General features: G+C 35.3%; 2 protein-coding genes across 3 annotated transcripts; one reads left to right on the forward strand and one right to left on the reverse strand.

Moving 5' to 3' along the window:
• Window positions 1-1271: 1271 nt before the first annotated feature.
• On the forward strand, window positions 1272-5304 carry LOC123914133 (sec-independent protein translocase protein TATB, chloroplastic). Its single transcript, XM_045965147.1, has 6 exons — window positions 1272-1708; window positions 1788-1909; window positions 3538-3597; window positions 3703-3862; window positions 4828-4974; window positions 5057-5304. The coding sequence occupies exons 1-6, from the start codon at window positions 1447-1449 to the stop codon at window positions 5125-5127; spliced, it is 822 nt and encodes a 273-aa protein (XP_045821103.1). The 5' UTR covers window positions 1272-1446; the 3' UTR covers window positions 5128-5304.
• Window positions 5305-6672: 1368 nt separating this feature from the next.
• LOC123914141 (N6-adenosine-methyltransferase non-catalytic subunit MTB-like) lies at window positions 6673-12902 on the reverse strand. Of its 2 annotated transcripts, XM_045965167.1 has the most exons (7): window positions 12796-12899; window positions 10300-12650; window positions 10121-10204; window positions 9875-9979; window positions 9641-9749; window positions 7921-8072; window positions 6673-7367 (listed from the first exon to the last, which is right to left on the reverse strand). In XM_045965167.1, the coding sequence occupies exons 2-7, from the start codon at window positions 12634-12636 to the stop codon at window positions 6921-6923; spliced, it is 3234 nt and encodes a 1077-aa protein (XP_045821123.1). In that variant the 5' UTR covers window positions 12637-12650; window positions 12796-12899; the 3' UTR covers window positions 6673-6920. The 2 variants fall into 2 exon arrangements, with proteins under 2 accessions (XP_045821123.1, XP_045821115.1); XM_045965159.1 differs by having other exon boundaries at window positions 10300-12902.
• Between the last annotated feature and the right edge of the window lie 522 nt (window positions 12903-13424).

Consider the following 13424-nt stretch of genomic DNA (forward strand, 5'->3'; position numbering starts at 1 on the left):
AGTTTTAAATGCAATGCGAGTTATATGTGTGTGTTAATGGTATAGTAATATAAAGCTTCAAACTCTCGATGGATTTTTTTTTTTTAGAAAAAAAAAACTTTTATTAACAAACTCGACATTTAAATTCTCCCCAGTATAAATTTCCTCCTGTTTAACCTCCACCACATGTTTTGTACTATTGCAAGATAATCATTTGATTAAAAAATGAATCAATGGCCAAATACAAAATTTACTCCCTCTAGTGAAAATCAAACTGGAGAGAATGCATATGGAAGAAATGACGATTGTGACTTTGCATTTGAACATACAATGGGACCCAAGAAAGTTCAATATTTCAATGATAGTGATATATAGTTACTACTTCTGAATATTGTTGAGGTCATTTCTGTAAGTAGGTCTGGATTAAAATAGTCTCTAACTTCAAAATTGTAAGCATTGATCAAAATAGTCTCCGATTTTTGGGAGCTATCAAGTACATCCATACAACTCTGAGGTATCAATCAAAAAAGTTGTTCTATGTTAACTTTTATTATTAGATATTATTTTGTGACTGAATATACGGACCTTTCACGTTGATCACACGTCAGAGACTAATTTGGCTATATAGTTTCTTTTGTAAAAAAATAAAATAAAATTAGGTTTCTTAGGAACTAAACCATTGGTAATTAATTATTGCATAATTGCAAATATTGTCAATTTCATCCTTAAATACCTAAACTTCATAAGCGAATGTCTCAACAAAGAGTTTACATTGACGTTGGATTAATATGCAATATTTTGACATGTTAAATTAACATATGTCGGTCTCTAATGAAAAAGTTAATGGACAGACTATTTTAAATGATATTTTACAATTTTGAGAATGTACTTGCCACTTCATTGATGAACTATTTTCACCAATATTTAAATTTGTCAGGACAAATGTGACTATTCAATGATTATAAAAAAAAATAGATACCCATATTATTATATGATTAGAAATGTAGATGTCGATGCCGTTGAAATTAAAGAAAAAATAAACACATATTAATATATGAGTAGAAATATAAGTCCGCGTATAAATTATAAGAAAATAAAGAATTATCATGTGGTGAAACTAATTTGGCGTGCAATGACTTCAATTGCCCATAAAATTTGAATGTGTAAATTTTTCAATAATAAGTTTTTTTGTTTGACCGAAATAATAATAATTATGAGGATACAAATCTCTAAGATCTTATTTACATGAAGGATAAAAATGACTTTTCATTTGTATGTTCTTTTAATAGATTTACACATGATAATAATGAGGATTTTATAGACCCAAATAGAATCTGGAAAATGGTTTGGTTTAGCCATTAGATTAGAGATTAGAGATAGGATTCGAAGGCCGAAGCTAAGCAGCAGCAACTACCAAACCAACCATATCATTCGACTGACAGACATTGTTTCATCAAATTCTTCAAAATGATAGCATCACTGTCAATTTCTGCTTCTTCTTCAACTTCAACCATGTTGTTATATCCTAAACTAGGAACAACAACATCATGTGCAATGTCACTGTCCACTACTTACACAACAACAACAACAACAACAACAACAACTTCATATTCAAAATCCCAACATCTATATCTCTATTCATTGCGTCAACGCCTTTTCTCACCTTGGACTGGTTTGAAGAATCTGGGTTTCTTAACTAAACCCAAAAAACCAATCTTTCATATCATAGGTATAATAATAATATTAACATAGAAACTGGGTTTTGTTTTTCATGAATTATACTTTACTTTACTATATTGATTTTGTAGATAGAAAGGGTCGGTGTAAGAGTAAGGTTGTTTATGCTTCTCTTTTTGGGGTTGGAGCTCCTGAAGCTTTGGTAATTGGGGTTGTTGCTTTGTTGGTTTTTGGTCCTAAAGGTCTTGCTGAGGTCAGTTTTTATCTTATAACAATTTTGAATGCTTTTGCCTATGTAATTCAGAATTTCAGATTAGATTGCATAAACTATGTTTATTATGGTAAAATATAAATTGAAGAATCTTTGATGATTTCCTATCATATTAATGCATAGTTTTTTGCTTTGTTAAGGAATTAGTGATTCTAAAAGCTTAATCTTTTGATCACTTTATGATACAAGTGGTTTGGTACCTAGTCAAGGTGCCAATCATCTGTCCCAAGTCGGTGATCTAAGCGACACCAAAAGAGTTTTAAGCAGGTGGTCTAGGGTTTTATCCTTGTAAACTAGCATTATTAGCATAGTCAATGACTTAGTAATATTTACCTATCCAAATAAGAGGATCCCATCATGTAACAGTTTAAATAGCTAGGGGAAGTCCAAGTGTGTTTTAACGATTCAATGGTGCTATACATCCCGAAATATTTTTCGTGAAATTTCAAGAAGCATGTTAAAGAGTTTAAGTGAGATAGGAAAACTGCTTTAAGTTCCGGATTTAGTGGAAAACACCCTGGGTACTGGTGTTAAACAACCAATCACAAGGCTTCGACGTCATGTATTCATGATCACTTCTTTCACTATATTTAGCATTTTTCTTTACGATTTTATCTCAAACACTCTTGATAACTTGTTCTATATACTTTGCAAAGTGAAGGAACAAATGCACATAAGTTTCATGATTTTACATGAAATTGACATTAGAAAGGCTAACAATCCTAGAATGTGTAAAGTTCCAACTGACAAAACATTAACAATTGGTGAACATTTGAAAGAAGTTTCCCTTTGGCTTATCAAATGTCATTTACCTACATTCATTGAACATAGACACGGAGCCTTTATTTTTCTCATAGCTTGTTTGTGTATCAATTTTGCATTTTTATGCTAAACAAATCATAAATTGGTCATGTTTGTTCAGATTTATTATTTGTTCTGAGAAGCCAAATAATACCGAGATGATGACGGATACCTATAATATGTACCAATCTGTTTGAAAATTAACATTTTTCATGTTTTGTGTTTTGATTGGAATTCACCTGCTTCAGACTTTCCCTTCTTACCCTTTGTTGAGAATAGTGATACTATGTGTTCTAGGATGCAGATAGTCTAAAACTTTTTATTTTCTATAATTTTGTTTCAAATGTTGTTCATCAAAGTGAACATGAAGTTCAAAGGGGTTTATTCTATACTTATCAAAATTTAAGAGTATTAATTAATTCTTGATCACTTAAATTCCCTTGAAGTTCAAAAATGAAATGTCATACAGTGAACATGAAGTTATAACTTGACAATCTGTGAGCCATGAGCGATTCCTTTGCTTGTTGAATAAAATGTCAATGATACAGATCAGTTCAAAGGGGTTTACATATGAAGTATGGTTGAGAAGTGTAGAACAATGATTGTCTTACATTCTCCACTGATTACTTTTGAATGGAATTAACATCAAATAGTTGAAATTCACTAGATAGGTCCTCTGAGCTTTATAGGATACATTATTTACAAAACTTTGCAAAATCTTTGTTGTTTTTATTGGTGATGGTGGGAATTTTTTTCCTGCGTAACTTTTTCTCAACCACCATTGTTTTCTACCGAGTCATTGAATGCAGGTTGCTCGAAATCTGGGAAAAACATTGCGTGAATTTCAACCCACCATTAGAGAGATTCAGGTTGGTGCAAATTACTCTATAGTCCAAAGTCTAGATTAAATTTGTTATGCAAATGCCACTCGATAGACCCTTTGATTTAACTACTTGCCATTTTTGCTGCTTTAGGATGTTTCAAGGGAATTTAAGAGCACACTTGAACGGGAGATTGGTATTGATGACATTTCAAAACCATTACAGAACACATACTCTTCCGATGTACGCAACACCACGCCAACTCCATCAGCCACTGAAATTACAAATAATTCTCAGACTGCTGTTGACCCTAGTGAGTTATCCAGTATCTATATTATTTTATTCTTATTTTCTGTGCAGTTTAGAATATGAAATATGATCAGGTTATTTATCCTCATACAATGCAGGATTGCTTACCACATTAAGATTCCATCTTATGCATGTTATTAGTGATTTACTTCGTAACTTACTTCTCATTATTATTAAATTACCAAGTAAACCTCGAAGTTAGTTGTTTGTCTTTTAAACCACCAAATTCAACTTCTATAAATTACCGTGTGATGCCATATTGAGAAAATTAAAAATAAAATTCAAATACATGACATCTGATGATCTATATAGTCAATCCTACCTAGTGGCAAAATGTGTGGTTATCTTTGTGGTATTGTCAGATCATGCTTTTTATTACTATAATCATCTAAATTGACGACCCATAGACACGTGTTGGATGCAACCTTCTCATTTATAGGATCTACAATTAATCAACGATTGTCCTAGAAAGTGAACTATTACTAGTACAACTGACACATTTTCCTTGTTCTGAAATTGTTAGTGTTCACCTTCTTTCAAATCCAATACCTATTTTTTTCCCAAAAAAGGTCCAAGAACCAAATGGAGCATAATCAATAGTTGCACAAACACAAAGAGCCTGAAGACAAAGACAAATGTTATGACAAGTACATTGTGGTTATTAAGCATTTTATCTCGATTGGCCATATCACCGCATGGTTGAAAAATGACAATTATTTTTGCATGTAGTGTAGACAATCTAGTTCTATTCTATCTCTTGCTTGTTTTTATTGGTGTCAAATTGCGAAACAAAGTTCTCTCTAGTGACTGGAGGGTCTAGTTTACTCCTTAGCTATAGAAATATAAAAGGAAGAAATTGTATTAAAAATAAGTATGATAAATGAAATGAGAGAATATTTTCCCATCAAATTGCCAATCTAAATACATTATGTCAAATACATGAATATGGTTATATCTCTGAAAATGCAGACGGGAACGGAGATCCTAGTAGAGCATACAGTTCTGAGGATTATCTAAAGATCACAGAGGAGCAGTTAAAGGCAGCTGCTGCACAACAGCAGGTGCAGACGCCCCCTCCTAAAGAAGCCGAAATTGAGCAAGAAGTCCAGCCTCCTGGTTAGTCTTTTTTGTAGCACGCTTTTTTTTTTCTCCTTCCTTCCATCCTTTCACCTTACTTTAAACATGATTTGGTTTGCAGTTAATGAAACAGCTGCTACTCTGCCACCACCTCAGAAGCCAGAAAGTGAATCGTTTCCTTCGGATTCATAGGAAGTACAAAGACACTTGCCCAATTATCAGTTCATTACACAGAATGTGGGCAACTATTGGCAGAGGTGTAATCAATTTTGTTGGCTTTATGGTCACTTAAATTGTGTAAAAAGTAAAGAAAATTATTACCATCTAGTGTGCTTATATTTATTTTATTGTAGTTAATCACTTGTTAAAGCTGAGTATCCTTCATATCCTCTATAACAATTAACAACAATAAAATAGAAATGTCATTTGAAGACAAAAATATGGGACAACAAAATCGGACAAAATGGTTAACACGGTTCACACGTGGTTAATAGTGTTAGATTTGTTAATAAATATGAAAGTGAAAACTGGTGTTAGCAACAAATATGAAAATGATGACTAGTTCAAGAGAGGTGTAAACTCAAAGTTGGATATGTTGATTGTTGACATGAAGCTTATAAAATACTTTGTATTTGCTTGTCTTGTGATTCAACTTTTGTATATGGTTGTTCATAAGTAGTGTTATTGATTAGAAATTGAAATTAGTGAGTGTAATGTTATTGATTAGTGAATACGATGTATTTTAGCTTTAATGAAAACATATTAGTGTCGTGGTGAGGGATTTGGGTAGTATACGAGAGGTCTTGAGTTCGACCCCCAACTCATTGTAAACAAAAAAAAAAAATATTAGTGTCCATATATTATGACTTTAAAAAACATGGTTATGGAGATGATTGATAAAAGTTCAATGAGATGAGGAAGATGGAGCTGAGAACATGAAGAAGATGAAGATTGATTTAGAATTTTATATTTGGGAGTGATTTTCTCTTTTGGTCAATTTAGTCCTCCAAAATTCATCTAAAATGGTTGTAATAAGTCATTTTAGTACCTCAACGTTCATCTTCCTTTTGTGTATTTTGCCTTCAATATGGTCTCTGTCTACATGACATCAATTTTTAAAGATAAGTGACATTGGTCAGCATAGTCAACAAAACGTCCATGTCAACACAAGCAAACGGTCCTTTGATAAAAGTTAACGTCATGGACTATTCTGATTAACAGAAGTTACATTCAGAGACTTTAAATTTTTTTTTGGATGATTCAGAGATTACTATGACAGCGAGTCCCATTTTCAGGAATTAAAGTGGATGTTTACTCAAGTTTTAAAACTAGAGAGAGTGTCAATATCATTTTAATAGATTTTAGGGGAGGTGAGTGTAATTTTCCCAAATAAAAAAATGTTCATTACATAGAAAAATTTCATAATTTGTCAAGAACCGTATTTTAAATTTTAACCATTGTCTTGCGGTTAATTTTAATATAAGATATAATTTTGTTGATTGCATATCACTTTTAAAACTTGTGGCCATTCTTTCTAGTTTCTACTAAAAAAAGTGTTCCATTTACCATCTTATACCCCAAAACCTTGAATTAAAACTATACAATAAGAAATGGAACCATAATCCGCAACCTGAAATTATATCATATAAAATTTGATAAACAATGTTTATTTGTTTAACGAATTAATCTGTTTGGTTTGTACTTTGTAAAGATCGGTTACTAGCATAATCATTTTTCTTTTCATAATCACGGGAAAGACGTGAATTAAACTTATATTGCTTCAGATCATATGATAAAATAAGACATAAAACGTAACTAATTTTACAGTAATCCAACGCTTTCTCTTATTCCCCTAACAAAATAATGTAATCGCGGCGCTACCAAAAGAATGAACAGACATATTGCGAATAATTTTCTTCCCATTTATATTGGCTGGGAAAAAACATCTACAATACATAATAACGCAACTTTATCTCAAAGTTATGCTACAACGTATTCATTTGTCTGTATGATTCAAAATCTAGATAGCCAGCTGGTGTTGGTGGTCCATTAAACCCATACATATCAAAAACTTTATCATCTGAAGGCAATACAGAGCCTTCACGCCCCTTAAAGCTCTCCATCGGTGAAGAAGCCCATGGAGCTGGTGTAGAAGGGTTTGAGCCAGAGGCTTCTTGGTTGAGACCGAATGCAGTTGGATTCTGCGGTGAATTCCCAGTGGGCCTTCTGTTTGGCCCGTTACCTGACGTCAAAGAAATGGTTACTGATTGCTGCTGCTGCATTTGTTGCTGGTTCTTCATTGGGGACTTTGGCCTAAGAGCCTCTATATCAGGAGTAGTCACCACCAGATGAGGTGCCTCAGGAGGTGGATTTCTTCCACCACCTCCCTGCCAAACCTTTCCATCCTTGTCACCGAAGTTCTTGACATATGCCTGAGTTTATCCAAATCCAATCAATGTGATTAATCAAGCCAGAGAAATAAGATAATCAGCATCAAGTAACAAAGATAATAATGAGCACTAACTCTGCAGGTGCCAATCTAAACAAGATGGGGAAAAAATTCAAGTGGAGGAAATAAAGATAAAAATGCATTATTTCATATTTGTGCTAGAACAAATGAGTGAGATGGGCTTCAGAAACTTCTATTTTAGACCAAGAAACTTTCGCCAGAGAGCCTAGAAGTATGTTTTAGATATAAATTTTAGCTTATTGTACGACATCTACCAATATTTCAAGAAGTTACAGCTACAGCCCAAAATGATCAGTTTAAAAATGGAGAAGTAACTGCTAAGTTATTTTCTATAACTTATATAGTGATGAGAAAACTGTTTTCAGAATATAGTGGGTCATAACATCCTACTGGAACAGATAATATGTTGCAGATTTTACCCAACTTCTAAAGAAATAAAGATTAACTAAAAAAGGGTAGATAGGAAAACCCCACTTCGGATATCCTGTTGGCATATAAGCATTCAAATTTCTTACCTCCTTATTAAAATTTGAAGACGACAGTTCTTTACCAAGAGTCAGCCAGCCGGCTCGGATATTATGGTCTTCACCAAATAGTTCAAGTCTCCTCCTTCCAAGGGCAAAGTGTTCAACTATCCTATACATATCTTCAGGTTTTTGGGTTGAACCTGCAGTATATTAGCATTGAGAAGAAATTAAAGAGGCGATCATTTTATCCTTACATGCAAAAACATTGCAATCATTAAAGCATGTATTAAAAAAAACAAACATTTTATTATAAACAGCATTCACACTATTTTTTTAATTTATTAAGCTAAGTGAGGTGCTTGCACCCTTTCCAAGACAAGGTGGCTGTGGTCTGTCTTAAGGATCAAGGAAAACGTGGTTTATGAAAAATTGCCTAGGAAAGAACATCAAGTTGCAGTTGCTTGAAGTGACCTATCTATCTAATTTCCTAAGTGAAGTGCTTGCCTACTTGCTGAGACTATGTGGTCCTCTGTCAATTGCACCATGAAAAATGCTCGTCTACTTTTTCAATCCACAGGCACTTTTTCATTGATCATGTTGGGTTAGGCCGCCCTATTGATTCTATATGAATTGTAAACTTGCCCCTTACTAATCTCAAGTTGTTGGAATAGGATTGGAATAGGAGAACATTGAATTTGTTATCAATTCTTGCTCTGAGCTACTTATATAGGTTGAATTATGATGGGTATGTAGAGAGATAACACAAAACCACCGATGGTTTATGTTTTTCGAAAAAATAAAGTTGATAAAATAGTGCCCGATAGGCAGTTGTAATTTGTGTTTGAGGCAGTTAATGTTTGTTATTAACAGGTGTTTTTCATAGAAGCCAACAGAAATTGTAGATTGTTGTTTTGTCAATTCCGTGGAAGGAGAAGAGACTTTGTTAGGAGAAAACAAGTCTGCTGATGTTGTACTCAGATTTAGTCTGTAAATAAGATTAAATCAGTAATCCATAACCAGTATCCTGTTTGTTTAATTCTTAAGTCTTCCAAATTGGTTCAACCTGTTAGATGACTTCAATGAGGATGGACTCAATAGCAGAAGGAGGACATGGATGCTAACATGCAAATGGGAGATTCCATACAAGACATTTACAGAGGTTTTACAGAAATGAGAGGAAAGCCTGACATTATGTACGACCAGTCTAAACTTGTTGAAGGAATTGGCTAAGCAACAACATACAGTTAATGGAGGCTTCCATGCAAAAAGTTCCAACCATGATAAAACTAATCAACCACATGATCAAAGATTCAAAGAGCAATTTAATATACATTCATCAAATACGGGTTTCAAATAAGCATAAAGTCCTCTTCAGAAAGTTGAATTGCCCAACTCTGATGGAAGTGATCCTGCTGGGTGGCTAGCTAAGGCCTTGCTGGGTTTTTGAGAACTTTGAGACAATAATGTTTTTACATGTGGAAGTTACTGTTTGGTATTAGTAAGGCGTGTGCTGCATAAGAGCTATAAGAGATTACAAACTGTTTAGTTAGTTTATACTTTAGTGGAATGAAGAGGCTCCATGTTAGGAGGAAACCTCCGCGTTTGATAACTGAACCTAACACAGTTTGTTCTACAATATGTATTTTGTTGCTTTGCAGCTTCTACGTATTTTGAAATAGCATCTAAGGAGTAAAATATAATATAATATTGTCAAACATGGTTTAGTAATATGAGGTGTCAATTTTATAGGCACAATTGATAAACTAACCGTAAGGAGGTTCTTCAGCAATAATTACATCTGTGTCAATATTGGCATGAATAATATGGCCATCAGTACTTCGACGAACTGTTCCTTTTATTCCCATCAAACAGTGTTCCTTCACCACAACAAAACCAAACAGTTTAGATAAGACTATGTTTGACATCAAAACAACGATCTCAAATGTTGAAATGAAGCTGCAGCCTGCCGGTGTACACCTACAAAATATAAATTTTAACTAACCTTTGAATGTTGAAATAAAGTATGTGAATCATGCCGCAGTCCTGGAGTTGCAGTACTTTTATTTGTCTTCACCCAACATATATCTTCACACCTACGGAATCCCCACTGTAGAAACCCAGTCCCAATTAAGAAAAGAAAATATAAAGATAGAAGGTTAGCAATTGAATAAATAGGATATGATATATGAACCATAACCAATGATTTAAGTCAAATGCCATTAACAATTGCAACATCTAGATAGGGTACCTTCTTTAGACATTGACGGCCTTGTTCAAGGCCTACACCATCACCCACCCAAAGGAAGATGAAAGAAGGAGTATCTGCTATAGCCTTAAGAAACGGACAAAACAAATAAGATGTCTAATTCAAAAGATAATAAGAAGACTAACAAAAGAAAGTATTGCAAAAACAAAATAATGGTTTACCTCAATCTTGAGATTCATTATCTCTTCAAATGTCCAGCACTCCGTGTGTTCAGCAACACCAGGCGCTCGGTGCACATACTCCTCCCATGGAGGATCCACGAGAATGACATCAAACTTGGTCCCAAAGAACTCTGGAGCCAGTTCAAATTCTTTCAGATTACACTTGTAATACATGGGAGTGGATGCAGATTTTTCCACAATCTCATCCTTTTTCTGTATAAGCTCCCTAAGCTTAGGATAGTCCTCTACAACATTCGTCAGCTCAAGCTCCCTGATGAAATTCTGAGGCCGCATACCAGTGTCAACAAAATTTTGAGAATAATCATTCTGCTCACCTCTGGAAGGAGCTTTACCCATACTTCCACTACTTTTAGGTGGAGCCCATCCCCCTGGAGTTTTATCAGGTGGTGCTCCTCTACCCATCGGTCCTGTATGATTGAAACCAGGACTAGAAATGCTTGGGGTAATCCCCCTTCCGTGGCCTGATTGGTTAAAATACATTGCAGGATTAGGTGGGTTCCCCATATTAGCAACATTAAATCTTGGACCAGGAGGCACAGGAGACCCTGCGGGTGGAACACCCATTATACTCATGTCGACACCTCGAGGTCCAGGCCAAACAGATGGGTTGAATGGTGACATGAAGACTCCAGGGGACATTGGAGGACCAGGTGACATACCATGGGTAAGAGGCTGCATTGGTCCGGGTGGAGGCATGGCCAGAGGACCATAAGGTGATCCCATCATTGGCAATTGCATTCCAACCTGCTGGTTGTCTCTCCCAGGAGGCCTAATCCTTCCTCCTCTACCAACCCTGTTCCCTTTTATTCCTTGTGGACCACCTCTGTTAAAGGATCCAGAATCCGGGTTTCCATATTGAGACTGTGAGCCACCGGTACCACGGGTATTTGCAACACTTTTTTGACCTCTTCCTCTTCCACCGTAAAAATCATAGTCATCATCAGCATATCTCTCCTTCTGATCTTCACTAGGTGTCCCAGAACCGGATAAATCACTCTTTCTTGCTCTCTCATCTGGATGATGTGTCCATTCTTCATGATTACTGCCAGATTTACTTTCAGTTCTCTTGTTAAGGTTGGATACAGAATCTGATTTTCCATAATCAACGAACTTTGGCTGGATCTCTATCACATCATAATTATCATTTGAAATTCCAAACTTCGTTGTTGTTTTCACAGCTTCCCCCCTAAATCCATCTTTTCTACCACCTAACCGACCGTGAGGCCTTTCGTTGTCCATCCTATCATAACCGTGTCTGGGCAACTCCCACTCTCTGTTCTGATCAAAAGCACCATCCTCCTTCTTTGAATCTCTGTCACTATTACTCTGCTGCCTCCTTTTCCAATTCTCTTTAGAATTTTCCCGATCTTTCCTCCTATCACTCCAAGTTTCATCTTTGCCTTTGGACCTATCATCTTTATAATCATCACTCTCAATTTCCTTTCTTTTAAAACTACCACTTCTTTCATGATCCATCTCCGAATTCTCCAAATCTTGATGGCGCTTTCCACTCTTCTCAGGCGTCCTAGATCTGGTCGAGTTCCCGGTTTCTCTAACATTCTTATCCCTAACCCGAACATTGCTATCCTCATCTGCATTTCCCGGCTTCTCCAAAGTTTCAGCCACATCAAAACCAGTCGGTGTTCTTTGACGCCTAGGTTTCTCAACCCTATCATCCGGCGTTTCAACCTTCCCTTTACTCTTACCTCTCTCAGAATCACTTCTTCTATCATCTTTACCACCAGACTTAACAACCTTATTATCACTAGCAGAAACTTTACTCTCCCCATGTTCATTCTTAGCAGATCCACTCCTCTCCCTAGACTCACTCCTCTTACCATCGGAAACCTTACCACTCTTCAACTCACTTTTCTCAGAAACACTATCCTGCCCTTTCTTCACACTAACAATATCAACTTCATCCCACTTCCTTCTAGAACTAGAACTCTTAACATGTTCAGACGACCCACGGCTCTTATCTCTCGACTCTCTTCCACTTTCACTCTTTTCCGAATACCTAAAATCCTCTTTACCTCTATGAGCATTCCTTCCCATCTTATCCCCACCTTCCAACTCACCATCCTCATAAAAACTACTCAACTTCTCCAATGTATTCCTCGCAGCCTTCGACTTCAAATCATAATCATCACTCTCCCCTTTACCAGAACGCTTCCTTCTTCCACTTCCATCAGAACCTTCACCTACACCTACAACATCACCGTCACCTTCATCGCCGTTTACATACTTCCTTGACCTCTGCTTCCTATTATCAGTAAACTCAAAATCTTCCTCGTCCCTCTTTTCCACCGAATCCATATCGAAAACTAAACCTAAATGTGTTTATTTATTGATGCCGCAAATTAATTAATGGAAACTAGTAACTAAGTAGAATTTGAATATTGATAATTGATATGTGAAGAAATAGGAATTGAAATTATGATAAATTTTGTGAGTGAAATTGAAATTGAGGCTTACCGGAGAAGAAGAACGGAGTTGTTGTGACAGAGAGAGAGAGTGTGTCGCAGGCGCGGAGAGGGAAAGGAAGGAAGAAGATAAAAATGTTTGTCTAAACTTCGCAATCCCAAAATTACAAATGTTTGGGCCTGTAAACAATGTTTGTGACTTCTATTGGGCCTACTGTTGGGCCAGGAATGTTATTTGAACACCCATTTTTTACAACTTTGGGATAAAAACAATAGAGAGGGAGAAAGTTGTCAACATAACATTATAAATTAAATAAGATACTATCATTATACTGCTTTCAGTACCTGTAAAAAAATACTTCTTTTGGTAAAAAAAAAACATTATAGTTCTACATAAATTTTACTTTTTGGAATGACAAATAAATAAATTATGTTTCTAATAGTCATGTTATTAGAGATGACAACGGAACTCATACCTAATAAGTATCCACAAGAAATATTCATAATAGATAATTTGGTGTTTGATGAGAAAGTAAAATATGATAAATTAAGGCAAATCTTAAATAGTGTCCTGGGGCACTCTTTAAGCCCTTAAATAGTAAGTTTTTTATAGAACTTTTATGGAAATGCATAAAGTCAACGCATTGAAAATTGGAGTGTTTAATTTTTGAATAAAAAGTT

Source organism: Trifolium pratense, linkage group LG1 (assembly GCF_020283565.1).
Source record: "Trifolium pratense cultivar HEN17-A07 linkage group LG1, ARS_RC_1.1, whole genome shotgun sequence".
Lineage (NCBI taxonomy): Eukaryota > Viridiplantae > Streptophyta > Magnoliopsida > Fabales > Fabaceae > Trifolium > Trifolium pratense.